General features: G+C 37.2%; 1 protein-coding gene across 12 annotated transcripts in view; it reads right to left on the bottom strand.

Moving 5' to 3' along the window:
* Positions 1-24,527, bottom strand: part of LRCH3 (leucine rich repeats and calponin homology domain containing 3) — a 117,623-nt gene that overhangs the window by 26,124 nt on the left and 66,972 nt on the right. For 8 of the 12 annotated variants that reach the window (XM_047734567.1, XM_047734606.1, XM_047734596.1 and 5 more), the window contains exons 7-14: positions 22,209-22,302; positions 21,142-21,262; positions 17,304-17,452; positions 13,202-13,278; positions 7,441-7,492; positions 6,884-7,033; positions 4,027-4,077; positions 2,474-2,527 (exon numbers count right to left, since the gene is read on the bottom strand). In XM_047734567.1, the coding sequence (XP_047590523.1) occupies positions 2,474-2,527; positions 4,027-4,077; positions 6,884-7,033; positions 7,441-7,492; positions 13,202-13,278; positions 17,304-17,452; positions 21,142-21,262; positions 22,209-22,302 (748 nt within the window). The remainder of the gene's footprint in view (positions 1-2,473; positions 2,528-4,026; positions 4,078-6,883; positions 7,034-7,440; positions 7,493-13,201; positions 13,279-17,303; positions 17,453-21,141; positions 21,263-22,208; positions 22,303-24,527) is intronic. The other 4 variants (XM_047734577.1, XM_047734628.1, XM_047734618.1 and 1 more) reach the window with 2 other exon arrangements.

Genomic DNA, 24,527 nt, shown 5'->3' with positions numbered 1-24,527 from the left:
GGATAGTCTCTAGTTTCTGAGATGAGACATAGATGCAGATGGGATAGAGACTAAAGTAACAGACGCCTGAAGGGCAGCCCTAAGAGAAGGTTTATGTCATGGATATTAAACACCACTGATAGTTATTTCAAATCCTATACTTCAAGGTCTTTAAATCAAATTTAACATTTACACCTTGCTGTATCATCAGACCTTTTCATCATGAAACAATTTAATGAGTGATTATTACATAGCATTTATGTGTTCACTGAGGAAATATTTATTGAGCACTTAACACATCCCAAGGACAATGATAGGGACTGAGTATACACAGGTAATTGCAACAGAGAACATCCCTGTGCCCAGGAAGCTTACAGCCTGTAGTCTAAGAGGGAAGAGATATAAAATAATAAACGCCCACCTAAAAGTACAAGGATGAAAAAAATGACAGTGGCAGTTTGGGGGTTGTAGGTTGCAGAAAAACCGTTTTAAAGGTGTGACATTTAAGCTGATACCTGACAAACGAGTAGGAATTACCCAATGGATCTATGCAGGGAGGGAGATGCAGTCCATGCTGAGGGAAACTGCATCTGCCAAAGGTTGTGAGGTAGAAATGGGCTGGCCTTATCTGAAAAGCTGAAAAAGTGCTGGTATAGCATGAGCCTAGAGAGATGAGACGGAGTGTGCAGGAACTTGTAGGCCATGTTAAGAAGTTAGGACTTGGGGTGCCTGGGTGGCTCAGTCGGTTAACTGTCCAGCTCTTGATTTCAGCTCACATCATGATCTCAGGGTCACAAGATTGAGCCCTGAGTTGAGGCCCAAGTTGGGCTCCATGCTAGTAGAGTCAGCTTAAGATTCTCTCTCCCTCACCCTCTGTCCCTCCCCAACTCCCTCTCTAAAAAAAAGAAAAAGTTAGGACTTAATTCTATCATATAAAGCCATCAAAGAGTAGTCTTGAGAAAATCAGAGGTATGCTTTGAAAAACTCTTTTTTGCATAGCGTTGGCCATTATTTGGCATACAAAAGTACATGAGATGTGGTGCTTGCTTTTCAAGGCCATCTCATTTAGGTCAAACAAGAATACTGATGAGAAAAATACAAGTGTGTGTGGTCTATAAATGGCTAAAATCCATTTTAAATTTCACACTGAGGGAATTCAGTTGCTTTTCCAAGTTCTACTTTTTCCTCGACAAAGAAGCTTGGGCACTCAGAATTCTATCACTTCCTATATGTGTTATTAAATCTCACCTCAGTCTCCTAAGTTGTTTTCAATTACAGTATGAGAGGCAATACACCGTGATGTTTAATGCAGGTTCTCAAGATTTGAACCCAGTCTTGCACTTACTTACTTAAGCGATGTGACCCTGGACAAATTGCATTCTGGACAAAACATTCTGTGCCTCAGTAACAGTTTGTAAAAGGTGACAGGTTTAACCTTCCCTGTTAAGACTGCTGTGAGGAGTAAAAGATAAATTCCAGTAGTGTCTCTCAATATTTTTCTGCATTAATTTAAGTTACTTGCTTCTCATGACCATTAATTTCCACTAAAACTCCAGAGGGTGGTGGTTTTATTTCGCTCTAAGACTGCCCAGTTAAAATGTGCTTTATCCATCTCAAAGGATCTTATCATTGCAGAACACACAGAAGCACTGACAATGGAAGTCTATGTGAGAAGATGCTCACACTCTAGTCTGCAGCCCACGCAGCGGTGCGCACAATGGCAGCACGTACCAGCACAGAAGCCAGGAATCCCTACACACACTGCACTTTTGAACTGGTAGTTTTCAACGTACTGTAAAAAAATACCATAAAACATGATGGGGGAAAGCAGTTTTGTAAATGTTAGGATTCTCTTGCAAGGCTGATAAAACTTTCTAAGATCTTCAATACAGCTCTTATGTTATACTCATTTTCAGCTGTTGAAAGGCACTAAAAGTAACCAGTGTTAAAAATGATCAGTAGGTAACATTCCAAGTTAATGTTTTCCCAGAATTTAAAAAAGAGGCGTGGAGGGATAATCCTGAGATGTAAGTTTGGGGTTTTCAGTAGCTTAAAGTAGATAATAAAATAGCACAGCAAATACACAGTTGTGTAATTAATCATGGAGTAAGTTAATCACTTGACACACAGGTGATTCACCAACCAAATTAATGATTAATAAAGTAAATGCACCTGGAATTAGAAATGACATTTATAAAACAAATTATACCCCCTCCTCCTAACCCACACACAAAGCCAACATGGATCCCAACGTGAACATTTCACTTTTGGAAACACTAACAAAGGTATCTGAATCAGAGAGGCAGATTGCTGAAACACTGGGTAAATCATGATCAGTAATGTAGGAAACTGTTCTATCTATTTGTAAAGCATTTAGTAATGATGCTCATCATGTTTTATGATATTTAGATACTTTCTGAATGAGAAGTAAAATGACTGTTCTCCAATCTCTAGACACAGCAACATATAACTCCATTTCGTGCAAGGCTCTTACCACTAACAAGGCACTATCATCAGTGTGCTGAGACCTTCTGGATGGAAAGGGACACTGGAGAGGTGGAGAGAAATGGAGCAATGTCAAAAACAAACTATGCACACACATGACATATTTCACAAATACACAAGCAAAGAGATATATTAAGACACACTGAAGATGCTAACATATGGGATCACATTCATGATCATTTTGAATTCATGTATCCTAATAGCTAATAAACTGATTCTGAATCATGATTCTCTTCTAAAGAGCTTAAACAATTTCAAATATGATCTTATTGCTTTAAAACTGACTAAAGCAAGGAGGGAACAGGGATTATTCTCTATTCACAGAAGAGAAAGCTGAAATATAGTTGTAGCAGTAACAAAGAATTAGTAGTCATTTAGTCAGTCAGTAACAAAAACAATAAACCCAAGAGTCATGAGTTCTAGTCTATGCATCTCTTCATTATTTTTCTCAGACAAAGCAAGAGTACACCTGGAAAACTTAAAAACTGTACCTTATTTTCCAGAGAAGTTTAAATTTTTAAATAATGACTTTACTCCAGAATGACCATTAAGAAGGAAATTTGGGGGTAAAAAGAGAAGACGGTATTAACTCTGTCTGTGAAAGGTTTGTACCTTTATTATTACCTTGTGAAGAAAAGACTACTGAAAAAGCTGAGTTACTCTTTCAGGTATTATACCAATGGCTAAGTTCTGAGATAACCAGAAATAGTGACTATATGTCCACTGAGATAAAGAAAAAAAAAAAATACCTTTATAATGGATAATTAAAAACATTTCAAACAATGCATTTTACCATTCCAGTAACACCTGTGCTTTAAAAACCTCTGTGCTGAAACTTGTAAAGCCCCGTGTTAGGTTTTTAAGTAATTTACTTTATAGAAAGCAGATTCAAAAGTCATATTAAACAATGCCTTTATGCATTTTTAAGGGAGCAATGATCATAAACTGAAAAAAACAAGAAGGCAAAGAGAGAGAAAAATGGCTTTTAATAAAAAAGCCAACTACAATAAAATATACAGTAAGTTTCATTTTAACAGATCAAAACAGGTACATTTTTAAAAGGTTAAGCAATTTTACATGTTTACTTATAATGAAAATGTACTACTTAATATTATAAAACTGCATATGCCATATAATCAATAACATACACACTCAGGAAGTGAGCCCTGGAGCTGAAATCTATGTAGTATCTTTTACTTCAATACCAATAGCATTTATGCCTGTCACACACAGCTCTCAGGTCTCCCTCTCACTACACACTCTGTTTTGAAATGGATGAGGGAGATGATACTTCTGATGGGCATATGGGAAGGAAATAAATAATCTCCAGATGCATTAGTCTAGATTAAAAAACCCCGATCTATAGACTTGGATAAACTCCCTGGCCCATGTCACCTCCTCCTGAATAAGTAGAATTTTGTGAGGGGTAAGGAAAATGGGAATATTTTGACCACTGAGAACAGATGATAATCACATACAGAACATTTCATTTCCATTGCAATAATAAAAAATTCCAAAGAAAAGGTGATTATATAGACTTACCTCACCATCTAAGGGGGGTTGTTGTTTTTGTGGACTTTGTGACGCTTTGTGCTACATACCCCCAAGCCCCCAAGAAAGGGAAGTTGGTTAGAATCTGGAACACTGGAAATGATAAATTCTATTTACCAAAATAATCACCCACATTAACTTCCGTATCTCTCACATGCAGGACTTTTCTAGATTTACTGGTTAGAAGATGCTGCCCTTTCCCTTAAACAGCTTATAATTTAAACGAGGAAGGCAATAAACTGACAGTATTTCAAAGATCTATAAGCATCTATAAATAGAAATAGAAAAAGTATGTTTTTCATATGTACATGCACACACATGTTCACAACCAGAATGGTGATCTCTCACTCTATTCTCTCAATGAAACCATTCTCTCTTTGTCTAGTGTTAACACCTCTAGCTCTCTCCTTCAGCCAGTCTTCAGGTTTGCATTTTCAACAGCCTATGGATATTCTACTTGTAAACCCACTGTCATGTTATGTTCAACATGCTCAAAAACAAACCCAGTTTCCCATACTAACTGGCTCTTCCCCCAATTTGCTAATTTCTGTTACTATGTCAAATAATAATACTACATACCATATCTCTATAGTCACTATTTTACAATGTAGTCTTCTTTTTAAATTAACATATAATGTATTATTTGCCCCAGGGGTACAGGTCTGTGAATCATCAGGCTTACACACTTCACAGTATTCATTCTTATACACATTATCTTAAGTGATTCTTCTTACTCTCGGAGATAAATGAACACCATAATCATATTTATTCAAAGACAAAAGAATTGAGGACAAGAGAGGTTAAATGATATGTGCAAGATAAGTCACAAAGTTGGCAAGTAGCCTAACTGAGAATGCACCTACATCTTTTGACTCTGAATCCTATATTCTTTCCACAAAGCTAGCCTCCTATTCAAACTATTCTTTTAACTCAAAATCTTGCTTTGGGATCTTCTTTTTTTCATTCATCTTCAATGATTTATTCAACATTCACTACATTTATGTATTAAACATACAGATGCTCCTCTTCAAATCTCTCATTTATAGAATTCATTGTGGTGGTCAGGGGTGCAGCACTCACCACACTAGTAAAAGTTCTAGGTGCAACCATAGTAATTCTGAGTTAATATTTAAAATTAAATACTATACCTATGGGGAAATTAAAGGCACAGAACCATTCTTTCCCAAAGTCAAGCACATACTGAGTAGCTAAGCTGGATTCAAATTCAGATTATTTCTGAGGCTAAGCTCTTACCACTGTGTAACACTGCTCTCTTTAGGAACCTCAAAAATCATGTGGTTCTACGCCTTCATTTTGCACCCTAATTATTGCCAATTACTCTCTATATTTCATTTACCTCATCTTTCTTTCTAACATATTCTAACTTAAGTAGATTAGTTTTTTGGAAGTATCTTTTCTCTTTTTCTCCTGTTTTAGAACTTCTAATTGTTCTCTTCTATCTAATAGATCAAGATCAAACACTAATTTAGCATTTAATCAAGACCATCTACAATGTGATTGTCTCTTAGTAGCTATGTGGCTTCTAGAGAAGGCAAGCTAAGTGAATTAATTAGAATACACAGAACAGTGCTTAGGATACAGTATGTGTCAGCTGTCATTATTTATGGACAGTCAGTATAGCACTGTGATCACAGATTATCTAGGGTTTGGAGGCACCCTTTTTCTTTTTTTTTTTAAAGAAGATTTTCATTTTCTGCCAACCTTATTTCCATTTTCTGTTCAACCTGTCTTGATCAAAACAGTGCTCTGCCACTAACTAGCTGAGTATTTAACCTAGGCAAATTGTCATCCTCTCTGAGCATCAAAGATCATCCTGGGTTTGATACATTTGGAAAAAAATAAAAGAATTTTATCATGTGTATGGTACTTATACCATGTGTAAGTACTTATGGTACTTTCACTCATGTGTATGGTACTTACAAAGAGGGTCTTTGGCTAGAGTTATGAAACACAAGAGAGAAAGCTCTAGAGGCCAAGAGTGATTCATTCATTCACTCATTCCTTTAACAAATATTTACTGAGCTTTACTGTGGGCTAGGACCTGCTAAGATCTAGGAATGTAGCAGTGAATAAATAAGACAAACATGCCCCCTGTCTTCATGGGGCTTACAGATAAATGGGAGAGACAGATCTCAAACAGACAAACAGATGAGAAATGATGAGAAAAATGATGAGAAATGATGACAAATGATGAGAAAAATCCAAGGTGATTTCTGAACAAAAAGACTTTAAGTGATACAGGCAAGAGAAAAAAAAGAAAAAAGAAAAGAAAAGAAACAACTATAGAGGCTGTAAATTTAAAAAAAAAAAGAAAGAAGAAGTATTAACAGGGATTGTTGCCCAAATAGGTGCATAGAGAAAAGAAGGGAAAGCCTCAAAGATGAATCTGAAGTATTAAGCCTGTTAACCTCCAAAAGTTTGGTGCTCAGCAAAGGAAGTCAGAGACGGGCTTGGATAACAAGAGTTTACATGTGCATGGCACTTTACAGTTTATGTGGCACTTTCCTGTCTTTTGATCTTTATTAATGTACTAGAGATTGAGGAAGTGGCAGCTGGACAGCAAAGTGAGACGTCTAAAGACAGACTGCTAGAAGAGGAAGAGACTACTGTCCCAAGAACAAGATGATCACTTCTCAGCCTACCTACAGGAGGACAATTCAGCTAATCACAAGTAGGAGACAATTACACTATTTACTCAAGATTCCTTATAGTGACATAAAAGGAAGCTGACACTTTAAGACAAATACTGATAGCCTCAGCAAAACAAATAAGCACTTACTTCTAAAACACTTTAGGAATTTCAATGAAATATGGCAAAAAATCTCACCTTGACAAAGTCCAGGACAGCATCTCTCTGGATCTGCTTGGTCCTTATTTTCTCCTCCTCATACTGTAGGGCAGCAAGCTGGGCCTCTCTCCGAGTTCGCTCTACTAACTGTTCTCTTCTCCGATGAAGTTCCAAGTCTGTATGTGATAACTGGAACAAAAGTATTTTGCACATGCAAGTGGGGATAAAGGTCCACTTGTCAATATTCCTAAGCAATTCAGGAAACTACTACTGACCCAAACAATTTCTACTTTGCAGTCGCCTAGAATTTCTTTAAGTGTGTTTATTGCGCATCTTTTCCCATCTTTGCAACTGTGTTCTTGTATGTGCTATAAAGCCATCATGTCAGTAAAGATTTACCTTCTGTCTGGTGTCTAAAAAACACTGCTAGCAAGTATTAGCTGCACATGTTGTAGTGACTGTATTTTGGAGGAGACAGGTACTGAAATTTACACATATCTGGCAATCAAGGGTAACTTAAGTGTTATAAAAATAGAAAATCATCTTAGTTTAAAAAAAATCAAAACTGAAATACAAATTTTTTTTTTTTTTTTTACCTGATTGTGACTTGGTGATAGTGACATGACAGAAGATGGCTCAACTGGAACCCTGACCCAAAAAAGGGAGGGGGGGGAGGAGACAGAAAAAATTCTTTGATAAGATAGGCAGATATATAAAAGCTAAGTAAAATTTTATTGTTAATGTAGCATACTATTAATCAATAGGCAAACTGTCTGGTCAGCAATGAAAGACTGACTGCATTTTGTAAACCTGAGCCCAAGTCATTAAATGAAGCTTCAGGAATATGAGATGCCGCCAACTCACATTTCACGTGACGGTATCACTGATCAGTCTACAGACAGCTAACAACGGTCTATGACAGCCAGTGCTGACCAGACAGATATTTGAGATCACTTTTCAAACAGTATCATTTCTTTATAGCAAACATAATTATTATCTCATTGCCATGATTGAAACAAGACACATGTAAATGAGATCATTTTATATACAAAGTCATTTTACCCATAGGATTCTGGAAGATGACAGAATCTGGCAACTGTTCTTATAAAGCACTCCTATTCCCATTTTCAACTGATGTAGCAATTTTAATAATAAAAGTAAATATTCTGATTTTTATTTTTAAGAAAGAGATAAAACCTGATTTGATGCTTTAAAAAAAGCCAGCAAAAGTTGCTTCTCAGTTTTATTAGTGCTAAATCTTACAGTTTGGTATTTATCTTTTTCCTGAATTGGATTTAGTGTTTCAAGAGTCTGTTACTCATTTGTGTCTCACCCAACAATGTTGGGAACAGTGACACTGTGACATTTAGGACCTGAAATTTTAAACTATGATTATTAGCCTGTCAGGTTGACTTAAATGCATTAAAACAGTGTGTTACCAGGGAAATAAAAATGAACCTCCCAAAGCTCTAGTAGTTTCTTATTACCAACTAATAAAAAAACAAATTCTTCAACCTGGATTTCAGGACTCTTATCCCATTTCAGAAACACACCCACTATGGAATCTTTTCTCTAATAAGATCTCTTCACTTATCATATACTAATTCCTTACTTCAAGCCTTTTCTATAGATTCCAACCTATGGAGAACTTCTTAGAAAAGGTGTTTTTTAGAACCTTCTTGTTCTTTAGAATTGGGACTTTTCCTCTTGATGTACATGTGTAATTAATAGTTCTTCTGCATTTGTCAACTACGATTCATGTCATTTTTTGGGCAATGTTCTTCAGAGGCACATAGAAACTGACAATATTTGAGCTCCTACCATGTACTATATATTTGATACACAGTGTTTCTCAATTATTCTTCATGCAATTTTAGGAATAGAACCATTATAATCCTCATTCTACAGTTGAAAGCTGAAGCATGGAAGTTAAGTAACTTTCCCAAGGGGATATAGCCAGTAATCCTTATCTACCTGATTTGAATTCTTATCTGACTCAGTGGTAGTCTGATTTTTCTTCTTCTATGTATGCTGCCTACGGGAACTGGAGGTACCTCAGAAATCATGGAGTCCACGCTACTAACTTTACAAAAGAGAAAACTAAGGCCCTCAGAAGTTCAATGATAGCTACTAGGGCCAGAGCCCAGGTCAGAATTCAAGACCCCTGACTTGGAGATTAGTGGCTTCTACTACTCCACACTTCCCTACTTTACAGTGGCAGAGTGTAGGAAGGAGAAAGTGAAAAGCATGGAGACCTAAAAGCATATGGGCACACATATAGAAAACAATTACCTGCAATGGCAAAAACTAAGCTGTGAAAAGTTAAAGATGGTGGCAAAGAGTGAAGCATGGCATATGGGAGAATAAAAGTGGCAGTGAGAATGGACAGCTCCCTCAAGCCAATCACCAGGTGCTAAGGTGGGCCCGTCACAACTTGGCTGCTCCAAGGAGCAACCTTGGAGCCAACGCTGGCACCAACCCTGGTGCCACCATGCTACTTCATGCCATATGGCCTTTTCTATCTATGAATATGGTTCTCAATAGGAGTGTCACAACATTTCAGATAATTTTTTTGTTGCACAAGATTGTTCTGCACATTATAGGTAGGTTAGCCTTAATGCCTGCCAGTAACACCTATAATCATTTTGGCAACTAATTCCCAAATCAAATAAATACATTTCAAATATCCACTAAGAGTGGTGCTAGAACCTATTGAGAAACACTGGCCTACATTATACTTCCCTAAATTTAAAAAAAGCAAAACTTAAAAAAGCAAAACTTAAGCCATACTCTTGTTCTCTTTCTCTTCACATTTCTTTCTTTCATTTTCTTTCATTTCACATTTCTCTTCACATTTCTTTTCTTATATTGGTTCCACATCTTTGAAGTATTCACAAAATTCTTTTTTTTTTTTAATTTCCAGGTATTAAAAAATAAGTTTAAAAAAACCTGGTTTTGTTTTTGTTTTTTAAAGATTTTCTTTATTTATTTGACAGAGAGAGAGAGCACAAGCAGGCAGAGCAGCAGGCAAAGGGAAAGGGAGAAGCATGCATGCTCTCCACTGAGCAGGGAGCCCGATGCAGGGCTCGATCCCAGGACCCTGGCTGGGATCATGACCCGAGCCAAAGGCAGCCGCCTAACTGACTGAGCCACCTAGGCGCCCCTAAAAAACCCTGTTTCATATGACCTCAAGAGTATAGCCATATTTCTTACCTTTACTAAAATAATTAAAATACCACCTCCTAGGGGTGCCTCAGTGGCTTAGCTGTCAAGAGTCCACCTTTGGCTCAGGTCATGATCCCAGGGTCCTGGGATGAGACCTGCATCAGGCTATCTACTCAGCGAGGGGCCTGCTTCTACCTCTCCCACTCCCCCTGCTTGTGTTCCCTCTCTCGCTCTCTGTCAAGCAAATAAAATCTTTATAAAAAAACCTAAAAAGGTTTGACAGAATAAATCATAATTTTTTTAAAGATATAGAATAAATTACTTAATAACTCCCTTAGACAAGGTTTAAAATAACACTGAAGTTGGGGAAAAAAAAACAAAACTTCCTTAAATTTTTTTTACTAATCCTTCCCAACATTTATCTATTAGCACTCCCAGGCAGTACACTCTTAGTCAAAAATTTTCAAGAGAAGAGAAGAGTAGGTTGGTAGGGTAAGATTTCAGGCTGAAATATAACCAATAAAGAATGAGACATAAGTGAGTCCGGTACTGTGATTAGTCTGGGAGAAGCAACATGGAGTAATTGTTAAAATCATGGACTTTAGAATTAATTGTTATCTAGTTTGAATCCAGGATCTGTCACTTTTTAAATTTTTTAATGATTTTATTTATTCGAGAGAGAGCACAAGTGGGGAGAGGTACAGAGAGAGAGAGGGAGAAGCAGGCTCCCCACAGAGCAGGGAGCCCGACATGGGGCTCAATCCCAGGACTCTGGGATCATGACCTGAGCCAAAGGCAGAGGCTAAACTGACTGAGCCACCCAGGCACCACCAGGGTCTGTCCCTTAAAAGAGGGTGATATAAATGAATATAGATGAAAAACTACTAGGTCTGGAAGCACAGGCTCTAATAAGGGAAGATTCCCTCAGTGCTAGCAGAGCAAGAATTTCTAAGAAAGTCATAAAAACAAGAACACTGGGTTAAGGTTAGGTAGGCAGATTTTTGGCCCCTATGATTTCCACCCCCTGGTGTTACTCCAGTAAATGTGTTAAATGCCAAAAGGGACTTTGCAGACGAAATGAAGGTTCCTAACTGGTTGACCTTGAAGTGGGAAAATTATCCAGATGGGTCTAATGTAATCAAGGGAACTCTTAAAAGCAGAAGGTGGGGGCAACTGGAGGGAAGTGGTCTAAGCTACACACTTTAGCTATAAGATAAAGGAGTACTAGGGATGTAATGTACAACATGATGACTATAGTTAGCATTGCTGTGTGATATACAGGAAAGTTGTTAAGAGAGTAAACCCTGAAAGTTCTTATCACATGGAGAAAGAAAATTTGTTATTGTATTTATATGAGAGATGGCTATTAACTAAACCTATCGTGATCACTTCATAACACATGTAAATCAAACTATCATGCTGTATGCCTTAAACTTATGCAGTGACTTATATCAATTATTTTTCAATAAAACTGGGGAAAAAAAACAGAAGAGGAAAGCAAGAGAGTTTGTGGGATGTGACAGAAAGGGAAATCAGAGAGACTGAAAATGTGAGAAGAGATTCAAAATGGCTTGCCATTGCTGACCTGAAGTTGGAGGGAACTAGGAACCAAGGAATGTGGGCATACTCCAGAAGCTAAAAATGGAGTCTCAGCTGATAGTCAGCAAAGTAACAGGGACCTCAGTGATATAACTATATGAAATTGAATTCTGCCAACAACCTGCATGAGCCTGGAAGTGGATTGCTCCCCCAGGATCTGCAGGTAAGAATGTAGGCCAGCCAGTGCCATGACTTTCACTTATGAGACCCTAAGGAGAAAATGAAGGCAAGAATGAAGGTCTGTGCACACTTCTATCCTATAGAACTGAGACATTATAAACTGAGATTTTATGTCTTAAGCCACTAAATATGTGGTAATTTGTTACATGAGTATTAGAAAACTAATACATAAGGTAACTAAGGGAAAAAAAAAGTTGGCTTTTACCTTGGGAGTTTCTATTAAATTCTAGAAATCTTGAACTTTACTTATGATGGATGCAGGAGGTAAGAGGGACAGGAGATAAACCCAAAGTGGAAAAACACAATAGCAAACCCCCCTCAATATAAGGACTCATGGCAACTAAAAAGCCATTCTGAGATAAATTTCAAAGATATGAAATTCAACTAAATCCCCAAGAACTGATAAGACTAAAGAAGGCCAATTAAGAGATTTTTTTTTCTTTCACTCTTCTCCCCACATTTTCTTTACTCATCTGTATCTCAGTTTCCTAAACAACTTTAATATCCCATCAAGTATAAGTGAAGATCTATGTATGACACTTTCTACAGAGGAAATTTACTGTTGTTTAAGAACAAGTTTATCAAGTGTACTGCTTTAAGACTTCATAAAAATAGAGAGGAAGCAAAGACCCAAAGGCTGTGAATTTTTCAACTACTGTGATATGGTGTACGCAAGAAACGTTTGGAATTCAAGAATAAGCAGCAGTGCTCTAATTGGTCAAGTTAATTTCAGAGATATCCTGTGAGGCACTAAGTGTAGTGAAAAGATCATATCGATTGAGATAGGAAGGAGGAAACATACTGATGTCTCTGTCTGGCTCCCTGTTTCTAGTCAAAAGTTTAAGCAAAAAATGAAAAATAAAAAATTCAGGACTCCTGGGATGCCTGGGTGGCTCAGTTGGTTAAGTGGCTGCCTTCGGCTCATGTCATGATCCCAGCGTCCTGGGATTGAGTCCCACATCGGGCTCCTTGCTCAGCAGGGAGCCTGCTTCTCCCTCTGCCTCTGCCTGCCATTCCGTCTGCCTGTGCTCACTCTCTCTCTCTGACAAATAAATAAAATCTTTAAGAAAAAAAAAAAAAAACACCTCAGGACTCCTGAAACTCATTTAGCCTTCTTTATGCATAAATTCAGACATATCACCATAAAATCTCACTGCCATTAAGTACCTTCAAATCACATAATTATACATGTAATGGTTTAGGCAACCTGAATTTATAATCGATAAATCAATTTTACTTCTTTTTCTATTACATGAGCACAAAGCACACTGTCACTCAGCTCTACATACATGGTATCTAAAACAGAGTCTAAATATCTTCGACATACATACATCTGCACAAAACCAAAACCATTTCATGCTCTTACTAATGAGTTTTAAAGATTGAAACAAATGAGAATTGGTTTTTTCAAACCTGTTTTGATGTGAGTATCTTCTCATGTCCTCTGTTTTTTGAAACTCCCTCAGAGGTACTGGCTTTATGGGTGAACCCTAGGCCAAAAAAGCAGAAATAAATCAATTTAACAGATGTATCCAAAACACTGTCGCTGCATAATACACATCTGACTTGGCATTCAGGGATCTATAGATTATGCTAAAAAATATTTTAACAAAATTTTCAAATGTGATTTTTTTTTTTAATGTGAAATTTTTATGTTTAAAATATTCATTATAGGCTATGTTACTGCTTTGGTAAACAAAACACTATTCATAATCCCAAAATACTCTTCAAAAAGATTTCCTTCTCACTCTATTACATAAATTACACTGACCATACAGTAATATCTACTATATGCTAAGATGTTAGAGCTTGGAGAGGATCTTAGGGGTCATCTAGTACAAACTTCCATCCAGACAGCAATTCCCACCTGCCCTTCCCTGACTTGTGCTTGGCCTCACTTGTGTATTTCTAGTAATAAGGAGATCATTGGACAGATTACATTAAAAAAAAAAAAAAAAAGATTTATCTGAGAGAGTGAGAGAGCACAAGCCAGGGTGGACAGAGGAAGAAGCAGATGTCCTGCTGAGCGGGGAGCCCGACATGGGGCTCGATCCCAGGACTCTGAGATTCTGAAGTGAGCCAAGGGCAGACACTTAACTGACTGAGCCACCCAGGCACTCCGGGCAGATTACATTTCTTCACTTATTTATTTATTTATATTTCTTTACATATCATCACAAATTGTTACTTATGTTAGTCATACAAATAGTCCTGGGAATATTGGTGGAATATTAAGATACAGCAAAAAGTAATTTCTATTTATGGTAAAATAGGGTGTTAACCAAAAGAAGAATATTGACAATTTAATTTATTTATAAACTAAAGAATTAAGGTCATTTTAAAAAGACATGACTGAGGAAAACTGAACTGCCCTCAGTGATATGGACCACATATTGAGAAATAAAATTATAAAGAGGCTTATAGGTAATCACAGCATTTATTTTGTCAAATAAGAATGGATAGAAAAAATAAAATCTGATTTCAACACCAAAAATAAACATTAAAATGGGTATTCTTTAAGGGAAAGAAAACAACTTATCCAAAAAGTTATCTAAAAAAAATCAAATGTAAGGGATGCCTGGGTTGCTCAGTCAGTTAAACATCTGCCTTCGGCTCAGATCATGATCTCAGGGTCCTAGAATCGAGTTCCACATCAGGCTCCTTGGTCAGCAGGGAGCATGCTTCTCTTTCTACCTGCCGCACCCCCTGCTTGTTCTCTCTCTCTGACAAATAAATAAATAAAATCTTAAAAAACAAAAAATAAAAATCAAATGTAAAACTATTTAGAGTCTATCTCCAAGAAATCTAGGTAATCATATAGAACTAGAAAATCTTCTTTGGTGAGCCCTGCAAAGGGCTAAAGAAGACTGTTTTAAAGTCAGGCATTAGGATCATATAAAATGAGATATAATTAGAGAACTCTGATCAAACCATAATTACTCTAATTTAAGTGAATATGCCTTCTTCTTTTTTTTTTTTTTTTAAAGATTTTATTTATTTATTTGTCAGAGAGAGAGGGAGAGAGAGCAAGCACAGGCAGACAGAATGGCAGGCAGAGGCAGAGGGAGAAGCAGGCTCCCCGATGAGCAAGGAGCCCGATGCGGGACTCGATCCCAGGACGCTGGGACCATGACCCGAGCCGAAGGCAGCTGCCCAACCAACTGAGCCACCCAGGCGTCCCAAGTGAATATGCCTTCTTAAATAAACAAAAATCTCTCCTAGTATGTTAACATCAGTGACTCAACGCACTGGTTTTACATACTGCCATTATCTAAAATTACTGTAAGAGGTACATGAAATTTTCATGATGAATGTGACATTGGCTTAATTTTAAAAGTAAATGTAATACCTGGCCTCCTGGGTGGCTCAGTTGGTTAAGCAACTGCCTTCAGCTTGGGTCATGATCCTGGAGTCCCAGGATCGAGTCCCATAATGGGAATACCTGCTCAGTGGAGAGTCTGCTTCTTCCTCTGACCCTCCCCTCTAAATGCTCTAATAAATAAATAAAATCTTTTTTAAAAAAGTAAATGTACCCTATAAACATGTTATACCCTATTTCATCATAATACCTCTATGTATGAGAAGTACTATAACAGAATTACATAATAGCAGAGTGTTTAAAATCTCAAATAGATCCTTTTTTGTAGCAACCCATTCTTAGATAGTATTCAAGAATGTAACACTTTAGGGGTGCCTGGGTGGCTCAGTCATTAAGCGCCTGCTTTTGACTCAGGTCATGATCCCAGGGTCCTGGGATTGAGCCCCACGTTGGGCTCCCTGCTCAGGGGGAAGCCTGCTTCTCCCTCTCTCTCTCCCCTGGCTTGTGTTCCCCTCTCACTGTCTCTCTCTCTCTGTGTCAAATAAATAAATAAAATCTTAAAAAAAAAAAAAAAGAATATAACACTCTAGGTGGTTGTTAAACCATCTAAAATAATACTGCTTTATGGGTACCTGGGTGGCTCACTGGGTTAAGTCTCTGCCTTCTGCTCAGGTCATGATCTCAGGGTCCTGGGATCAAGGCCTGCATCAGGCTCTCTGCTCAGCAGGGAGCCTGCTTCCCCCCCTCTCTCTCTCTGCCTGCCTCTTTGCCTACTTGTTATCTCTGTCTGTCAAATAAATAAAATCTTTAAAAACAAACAAACAAACAAATAAATAAATAAATAATACTGCTCCATCACATTTTTATAGATGCCAAATTTTAGAAAACCTTATGACACAGAAGTCATAAAGAACATTATGACAGAGAATCATAAACACTACCACACAAATATAGCTAGAATTAAAAAAAATATTACAAAACAGCAAAAACAATGGATTAAAAAAAAGATACAATTTTTCAGTAGTAGTATAACAGGCATTTTTATTTTTAGTAGAAATACCTCATCTATACATAAAAAAATAACTACCATAAAATAATCAAAGAGAAAGACCACAAGGAAAAAAACTCCCTTTAAGATTACAATGTGCATTGCTAATCTTCATGTTTTTGCAAAGTAGTCACCCTTTGTTCTAGTAAGAATGTTCATATCCTGAGTCACATGTAGTTTCATTAATTTCCTGGTACACTGCTATTGCTGGGCTGTAGGACTTCGATTTAAACATCTTTATCCAACTTTAAATATAAGAGTGTCTTCTGAACACCAACAAAAAATACTTTTCAAAAGTCTTCAGACAGGGAAACTGAAGGATTTTTTTTTTTTTTTTTTAAGAATGATAATATCGTTCCACAACACATCCCACTTGAGTGATTATCCTCTATTTCTAGAAGGCTAAATACATCACTCTCCAAAAAGGCCCCAAGTGTTTCTCAAATAACCCCTGCTCAGAGCTTGGGACCAACTCCAGACATTAACATCACACACACTGAAGTGGAGCCGTTTCATTATGCTGACTAGATACGCTGAAGAATGCAATTTCCACTGGAGCCCCTTGGGGGATTGGCAGTGATTCTACTGTAGGCTGAATGCTCATTTGTTTTCTAAGGCAACTCAATGCTCCACTATAAGAGATACCCAAGAACTATAATGGCAAATAATTTATATTCTGTGTGACTTAGCATAAAAGATCCAATATAATTAAGTGCATTATAAAAATTCTATGGTTAAGTTTGTATGTTGCTCCAAAGTCTGCAGTTTGGTTCGATCCTTGTAATTACTAATGAAGCTATGATGTAAGTTGGTAACAATAAAAAAGCAGTAAGAACAAGATGAATGAAAAGCATTACATTCATTTGCATTTTCTTCAAGGGCATAGAATACTCTTAGGACTCCTCCTATTCCTTCTCCAAGATTTTGAAATCTGTTTTTTTATTTGAACAATAAAGCTAAACCCTACTTAAGACTACTGACTTTTTACAATAAATCTGAAAAATTCAGTCATGAAATTGGGACTGAACTTTATAAAACAAATAATTGGGCCTAAACCAATAAATCACTAATATGACAGAAATTTATACCATCATGAACTGTTTTTACTAGGGGACAGCTACATATTTAGGCTTAAAAGTGTGTACTACCTCATGAGAGATTCGCCGTTGTTCAATGTACGCCATAAACTGGGAACTGAGGCTGTCTGGTTCCAGGCCCTTGGGCTGTCTGATCTCATCCTCTTCCTCCTCTGCAGTACAGCTATCGATGTAGTCGATCTGGTCCAGATCATGGTCCACTGTCCACACCACACAAACACACACCAGAAAAGAAGAGTAAAAATCAACAGCCAATAAACACATTCTGTTGCATTCTTTCCTTTTACCTAATATTTTCTATTCTGAAAGTGGGAGGAGTGTGAAGAAGTGTAAATTAGGTAAGCCTTTCTTTTTAAGTCCATGGCCACTCACAAAAATAAGTTCTAGAAAAATCTTAGTCCTAATTCACTAAAGAATACAGTAATTGATAGTAATTATGGAATTATAGACCTCTAATATTTTTTTCTTTGGATAGCTCTTTACTGTTTTAAACCAGACAGTTTGAGTTTGTGAGACAAAGAGAGGGAGAATAATTTTTAAACATTGGGGGGTACATATTCTTTTAGATTGCCCGCTCCCCACCGTTTTAGTTTAAGGGCTTAATCCTACCCTTCAAGGAACTGGGAGGCAGAAAACCTAACACAGTCAAGTCAAAATGAAAGAGAAAGGACAGGAGGAAAGTGGACTCAGAAATAAAGAAACAGCTGTTGACCACTGTTTCTCTTCCTGTAACTGTTGTCCATATTTAGAACAATGATTTTCTTATTTAAAAATTTATTTTCTAGAGGTCAGCAGTGTAGATATTTTGTAGCAGTTTGGGGACAGAGGGAATCATTTGAGAATTTTTGCTTCTCAAAATGCTTTGGGGTAAAAGGCCTATGAATAAGATACAGCCATACCATTATTCTAATATGTTTGGGAGTGCCCTATTATTTTACGTTTAAAAAGTAACTTTTTTCTTTTTTAAGATTTTAATTTTAAGCAATCTCCATACTCAACCTGGGGCTCAAACACACAACCCTAAGATCAAGAGTTGCATGCTCCATCAACTGTGCCAGCCAGGAGCTCCCAAGAGTAACTATATTTAAAAGCTGGCTAAAATGGCATAGTAGGAGCAAAAACCTTGCTACTAAACTTTCTAAGGTTTCTCCAGAGACTAAACCCCAACCATTACTGTATGATGTTCTACAGACTACCTATAAGTGACCGTTGCTGGGAATAAAGAACTCAGAGAAGTCTATTTTTCTGTTTTCAGATTCAATTATTTCTTTCTTCTTTAAAACAAGCTTTTATTTATTTGAGAGAGAGAGAGAGAGAAAGAGCAAGGGGAGGAGCAGAGGGAAAAGGAGAGAGAGAGACTCTCAAGCAGATTCCGTGTTGAGAATAGAGACCAAATGAGGCTCAATCTCACAACCCTGAGATCATGACCTCAGCTGAAATCAAGAGTCAGACACCTAACCATCTAAGGCACCCAGGCCCCTCAGATTCACTTATTTCTAAAAAATTCCATATTGGCCATTAATAAAAAAATGAATTTTGAGTTACCAGAGTTAATAATAACAGGTAAAAGGATACAAAGGTTATAAATCTATATCCACATTAGAAACCAGGTACATAAATCCATCTTTTTCAATGAGCTACAATTTGTGTGACTAATTAATGGTTCATTTTATGACTACTTCTCAAGAAAGCAACATCACCTTTACATAATATCTAGATCAGTACAGTCCAAGAGAAACGAATGCAAGCCATAAAAGTGAACCATATAAGTAATAAAAATTATCTAGTAGCCACATTAAAAAAAGTCAAAAGAAAATGTGACACTAAATTTTAATAACAGATTTTACTTTGTCTAATATATCTAAAATAGTGTCATTATAGCATATAAGTATATAAAGTATTACTGATATTATACATTCTTTTCCCCCCCCCGCATGTAAATTCTTCAAAACTCAATGTGTATTTTACAGATAGTACATCTTAATTTAGAAAGGCCTCATTTCAGGGGCGCCTGGCTGGCTCAGTAAGAAGAACAAGCAACTCTTTTTTTTTTTTTTTTAATATTTTATTTATTTATTTGACAGACAGATCACAAGTAGGCTGAGAGGCAGGCAGAGAGAGAGGAAAGGAAGCAGGTTCCCTGCTGGACAGAGAGCCCGATGTGGGGCTCGATCCCAGAACCCTGGGATCATGACCAGAGCTGAAGGCAGAGGCTTTAACCCACTGAGCCACCCAGGTGCCCCAGAACAAGCAACTCTTGATCTCAGGGTTGTGAGTTCAAGCCCCAGGTCAGGTGTGAAGATTACTTCAATAAAGAAAAGTTAAAAAAAAAAAAAAGTTAGAAAGGCCTCATGTCAAATGCTCAATAACCACATGTTTCTAGTGGCTACCATACTAGACAGCACAGATCAGAACAAAAGTATTTTTTTTTAAAAAGACTTTATTTATTTATTTGACAGAGAGAAATCACAAGTAGGCAGAGAGGCAGGCAGAGAGAGAGGAGGAAGCAGGCTCCCTGCTGAGCAGAAAGCCCGATGTGGGGCCCGAACCCAGGACCTGGGATCATGACCTGAGCCGAAAGCAGCGGCTTAACCCACTGAGCCACCCAGGCGCCCCATAGAACAAAAGTATTTTAAGTCTGAAACTAACTAAGGGGAAATATCTCATATGAAAGCAAGATTAAAAAGAAAATCACTAAAATGTGAATGGAATGGTAAGTAATAAGAGTACAGAATATAAAATGGTAAGGAAAAAAAGAGCAAGTCACTTAATTGAAATCATCATTCAAGGATGAAAGCTCTTTTTTTTTTTTTTTTTAAAGATTTTATTTATTGGGCGCCTGGGTGGCTCAGTGGGTTGGGCCGCTGCCTTCGGCTCGGGTCATGGTCTCGGGGTCCTGGGATCGAGTCCCGCATCGGGCTCTCTGCTCAGCGGGAGGCCTGCTTCCCTCTCTCTCTCTGCCTGCCTCTCCGTCTGCTTGTGATCTCTCTCTGTCAAATAAATAAATAAAATCTTTAAAAAAAAAAAAAAGATTTTATTTATTTATTTGACAGACAGAGATCACAAGTAGGCAGAGAGGCAGGCAGAGAGAGAGAGGAGGAAGCAGGCTCCCCGCAGAGCAGAGATCTGCCTACTTGTGATCTGTCAAATAAATAAATAAAATCTTAAAAAAAAAAAAAAGGGGAGAATAGTACTTTAAAAGAGAATCATGATGAAATAAAGATTAACAAAGATCTATTCCAGGTAAATAGTCTTTAATGAAGTTTCCTTCCAAAATAAAAATAAGTGAGAAACACTGTATTTTTTTTAAAAGATTTTGTTTATTTATTTGACAGAGAGAGAGAAATCACAAGTTGGCATAGAGGCAGGCAGAGAGGGGGGAAGCAGGCTCCCTGCCAAGCAGAGAACCCGATGTGGGGCTCAATCCCAGGATCCTGAGATCATGACCTGAGCTGAAGGCAGAGGTTTAACCCACTGAGCCACCCAGGCGCAAGAAATACTGTATTTTAACTGCAAGCCTGAAAACTTAGAGAAATTAAAATTTAATCCCAATGGAAAACAACATTTTTCCAATCATATGAGGCAGTCTTTAAAAGAAGAGCTGGAGGGGCACCTGGGTGGCTCAGTCACTTAAGCACCTGCTTTTGGCTCACGTCATGATCTTGGGGTCCTGGGATTGAGCCCAACGTTGGGCTCCCCTCTCAGTGGGGAATCTGCTTCTCCTCCCTCAGCTCCTCCCCCTGCTCATGCTCTCTCTCAAATTAATAAATAAAATTAAATAAGAGCTGGAGAAGCTACAGATATACAAACAAAAGAAACGAATGTGAAAATGACCACTTAAAAACGCCAGTGACTATAAAGACTGGCTGTGGTCGGGAGTTCCACTCACCTCCACCATTTGTTACTACTAAACTGCTCCGAGTCTCCTGGTACTGGCTTTCTCTTCGCAGTCTTTGTTCCTTAGTTATTTCTGCTACTCGAAGAGGCAGATCTGAAAATTCATCTGTAGGCTTAAAAAAAAAAAGTGGTACTGTTTAAAAACATCATTTCAAACTTTAGACACCACCATACTGAAAGCATGGATATGAATTTATACTTAAGAAGAAATAGCAAAAAACTCCTGGAAATGAATAGTAGTAACAGTGTCTCAACAATGTGAGTGTACTTAATGTCACTGATATGTACACTTAAGAATAAAATGGTGTATTTTATGTTATGTATATTTATTTTACATAATTTTAAAAAAGCAATGGAGGGTTATACATCACTTTCCAAATAAACATGAATTTAAACTGTCTGCATGGATACAGATACGATTATGAACACATCTCCTGGTACATACACAAGCAATTCCAAATTACAAATGGGCTGTGGTCTGAAGTTCATTTGCATTGGAATGAATGAAATAATGCTACAAATGGGAGGTTATCAGTCTTGCTAATAAAAGCTTATTTCATCATTTAACCCAACTGAGAGCAAAAAAAGATAGAAAGCATAACAGTAACTAAACACAAGAGAAAAAAGATATAATTAATTAGGACAATTATTTATCTTGAGCATGTTAATAGTCTTCACTAAGGTTCCTGTCTTATATCAGCCTATAGTCCTATCTTGTCACCTTGCAGCACCCCTTCTGCAACCTCTGCTCAAGGTCGCCCAGCCCTGCAAACTTTAGGCTTTAGTTGTAATTGGCTCAGTTCCCATTTGGCTTTCTAGGATATTAAACTATTTATACAAGACAATAAGGTAACAAACATGTAAAACGTGTGGTAAAAAGATGGCAAAGAAACAGAGCATCATTTCTGGACGGCAGTACTCTGTGGTTTTACATCTTGCTTGGGTTTTCCATATTTTATGTAATGAGAAACTGAATCCAATTAAGATACTTTTCATTTTCATCATCGTATTGTCTCTTAATCAGGTGTTACAACATGCAGAATAAAAGAAACAACTTACTTCATTCCCTGACCATCTCTTATCACCACTGTCCACACTATTGAAACCTGAATCAAGGGCTCCATAAGGGCGACCTGAGTACAGTTCTTCATGGCTGCCAAAGAGAGACTCTAGTTGTTAATGGGTAGTTTGAGGTTTTAAAATTAACATTTAAAATAAATTAAATGCAATTTTACTAATAAACATTATCATGGCATTTATTGATTTAATTCATTTAGAGTTAAATGGGTATTCTTTTGACTTTTTAATATTAAAAATTCCAAACTAAAATAAACAGTATAATGTATACCAGTATACTAATATAACAGCACTCATTCAGTTTTCAAAAATGTCAACAGTGCCATTCTTGTTTCATCTATGCTTCTAAACCATTTACCATGGCCCCCAATGCAGAGCTTGAGCTCACTGCCTGAGACAGAGACCTGAGCTGAAATCAAGAGTTGGACACTTAACCAACTGACCACCCAAGTGCCCCCCTCAATTCCTTTTTTTTTTAAGAGAGAGAGAATGAGTGGGGAAGGGCAAAGGGAGGGAGGGAGAATTTTAAGCAGACTCCACACCCAGCATGGAATCCAACACAAGGCTCAATCTCATGACCCTGAGATTGTGACTTGAGCTGAAATCAAGAGTCAGACGCTAACTGACTGAACCACCTAGGCACCCCTCAATAGTGCTTTTTAAAGGTAAAATTCATATCCACTGAAATGTATACACCTTAGCTACATACTTGATAAATGAATTCATCTTTGTAATATACACTTCTCTCATGATGTAGGACATTTCTACTTTGCTTGAAAATCCCCACATCCCTTTCCACAGTCAGTTCCCCTCATCATGCTATAGTGTGCTCTTAAGAGATAACCACTCTTCTGATTTTTTCACATTAAATTTGTATGAAAGGCAAAAATAACAATCCCCAAAGATGTCTAAGATCTAACCCCTGGAACCTATAAATATGTTTCTTTACATGGCAAAGGGGAACTAAGGTTGAAAGTAAAACTAAGACTGCTAGTCAGTGATCTTAAAATAGGGCAATTATTGTAAATTATCTGAATGGACACGATGTAATCAAAAGGGTCCTTAAAAGTGGAAGAGGAAAATGATGGCTTGGAGATGACTTCTAGTTAAGAGACAAGGAATGTGGACAGTTTCTCTCTAGTAGTTGAAAAATGCAAGGAAATGTATCTTACTCAGAGCCTACAGAAAAGAACAAAGCTCTGCCAGCATCTTGATTTCAGCCCAATGAGACCAAGACTTAGACTTGTGACCTAACAAAACCATAAGATAATAAATTTGTGTTTAAAAATCTTAGTTTGTGGTAATTTGTTATGGCAGCAATGAAAAAGTAATACAATTAGTTTTGCTAATTCTGGAACTCAAAAAATAGAATCATATGTAATTTTTTTCTAATCTGGCTTTTTTTTGTTCAGCACTCTGTTAGTGAATTTCTTGATGGTTTTAATACCTTCAAGTAGAATGGATAAATTATTTAAGTGTAGGCATCACTTAAAAACAAAAACAAAAAAACCTCCCAATCTCTTTTTGAAAGTAGCTGTATCATTTTGCATTCACACCAGCAATGCATCTGAGTTCCAGTTGTCAGTCTTTCATCTTAGCTCTTCTGGTGAGCGAAAAGTGGTATCTCACTGTTGTTTTAATTAGTATTTTTCTGATGACTGATGATATTGAGTCTCATTTTGTGTGGGTGTCAGCCATTCATTTATCTTCTTTTTGTGAAAGGTCCGTTCTTTTGCCCATTTCTAAATACACCAGTAATCTCAAAAATAGTCTGCTAAAAAGCCAGCCACAAAACACTACATAATGCTTGATTTCATTTATATGAAACTCTAGAAAAAGTACAACCGTACTGACTGAGAGCAGATCAGTAGCTGCCTGGGGCTGAGTGAAGGGGAAAGGACTTATCTACCATAAAGGGGCCCACAGCTGATGGAAATGCTATCTGTCTTGATTGTGTTGGTAGTCTCATGACTGCATCATTTACCAAAATTCACTGAACTGCACACTTAATATAGATAAATGTTATGATTTGTACATTATATCTCAATAAAGCTGCTTAAAAATCTTCCAAATTCTTTTGTCAAAGGGGATGTCCCACTTTACAATTTTGCGAGCAGTGTATGAGAGCACTCATTGCTCCACATCCCCACGAAACAGCTGGTGTTGTCAGTTTTTAGTCATTCTAGTAGAAGTGTAATAAAGTCTTGTGCCTTAATTTTTTTTTTTAAGATTTTATTTATTTATTTGACAGAGAGATCACAAGTAGGCAGAGAAGCAGGCAGAGAGAGAAGGAAGCAGGCT

This window comes from Lutra lutra, chromosome 1, assembly GCF_902655055.1.
Source record: "Lutra lutra chromosome 1, mLutLut1.2, whole genome shotgun sequence".
Taxonomy (NCBI): Eukaryota; Metazoa; Chordata; class Mammalia; order Carnivora; family Mustelidae; genus Lutra; species Lutra lutra.
The sequence above is the reverse complement of the archived record's forward strand: the minus strand, read 5'-3'. Positions and strand labels throughout refer to the sequence as shown.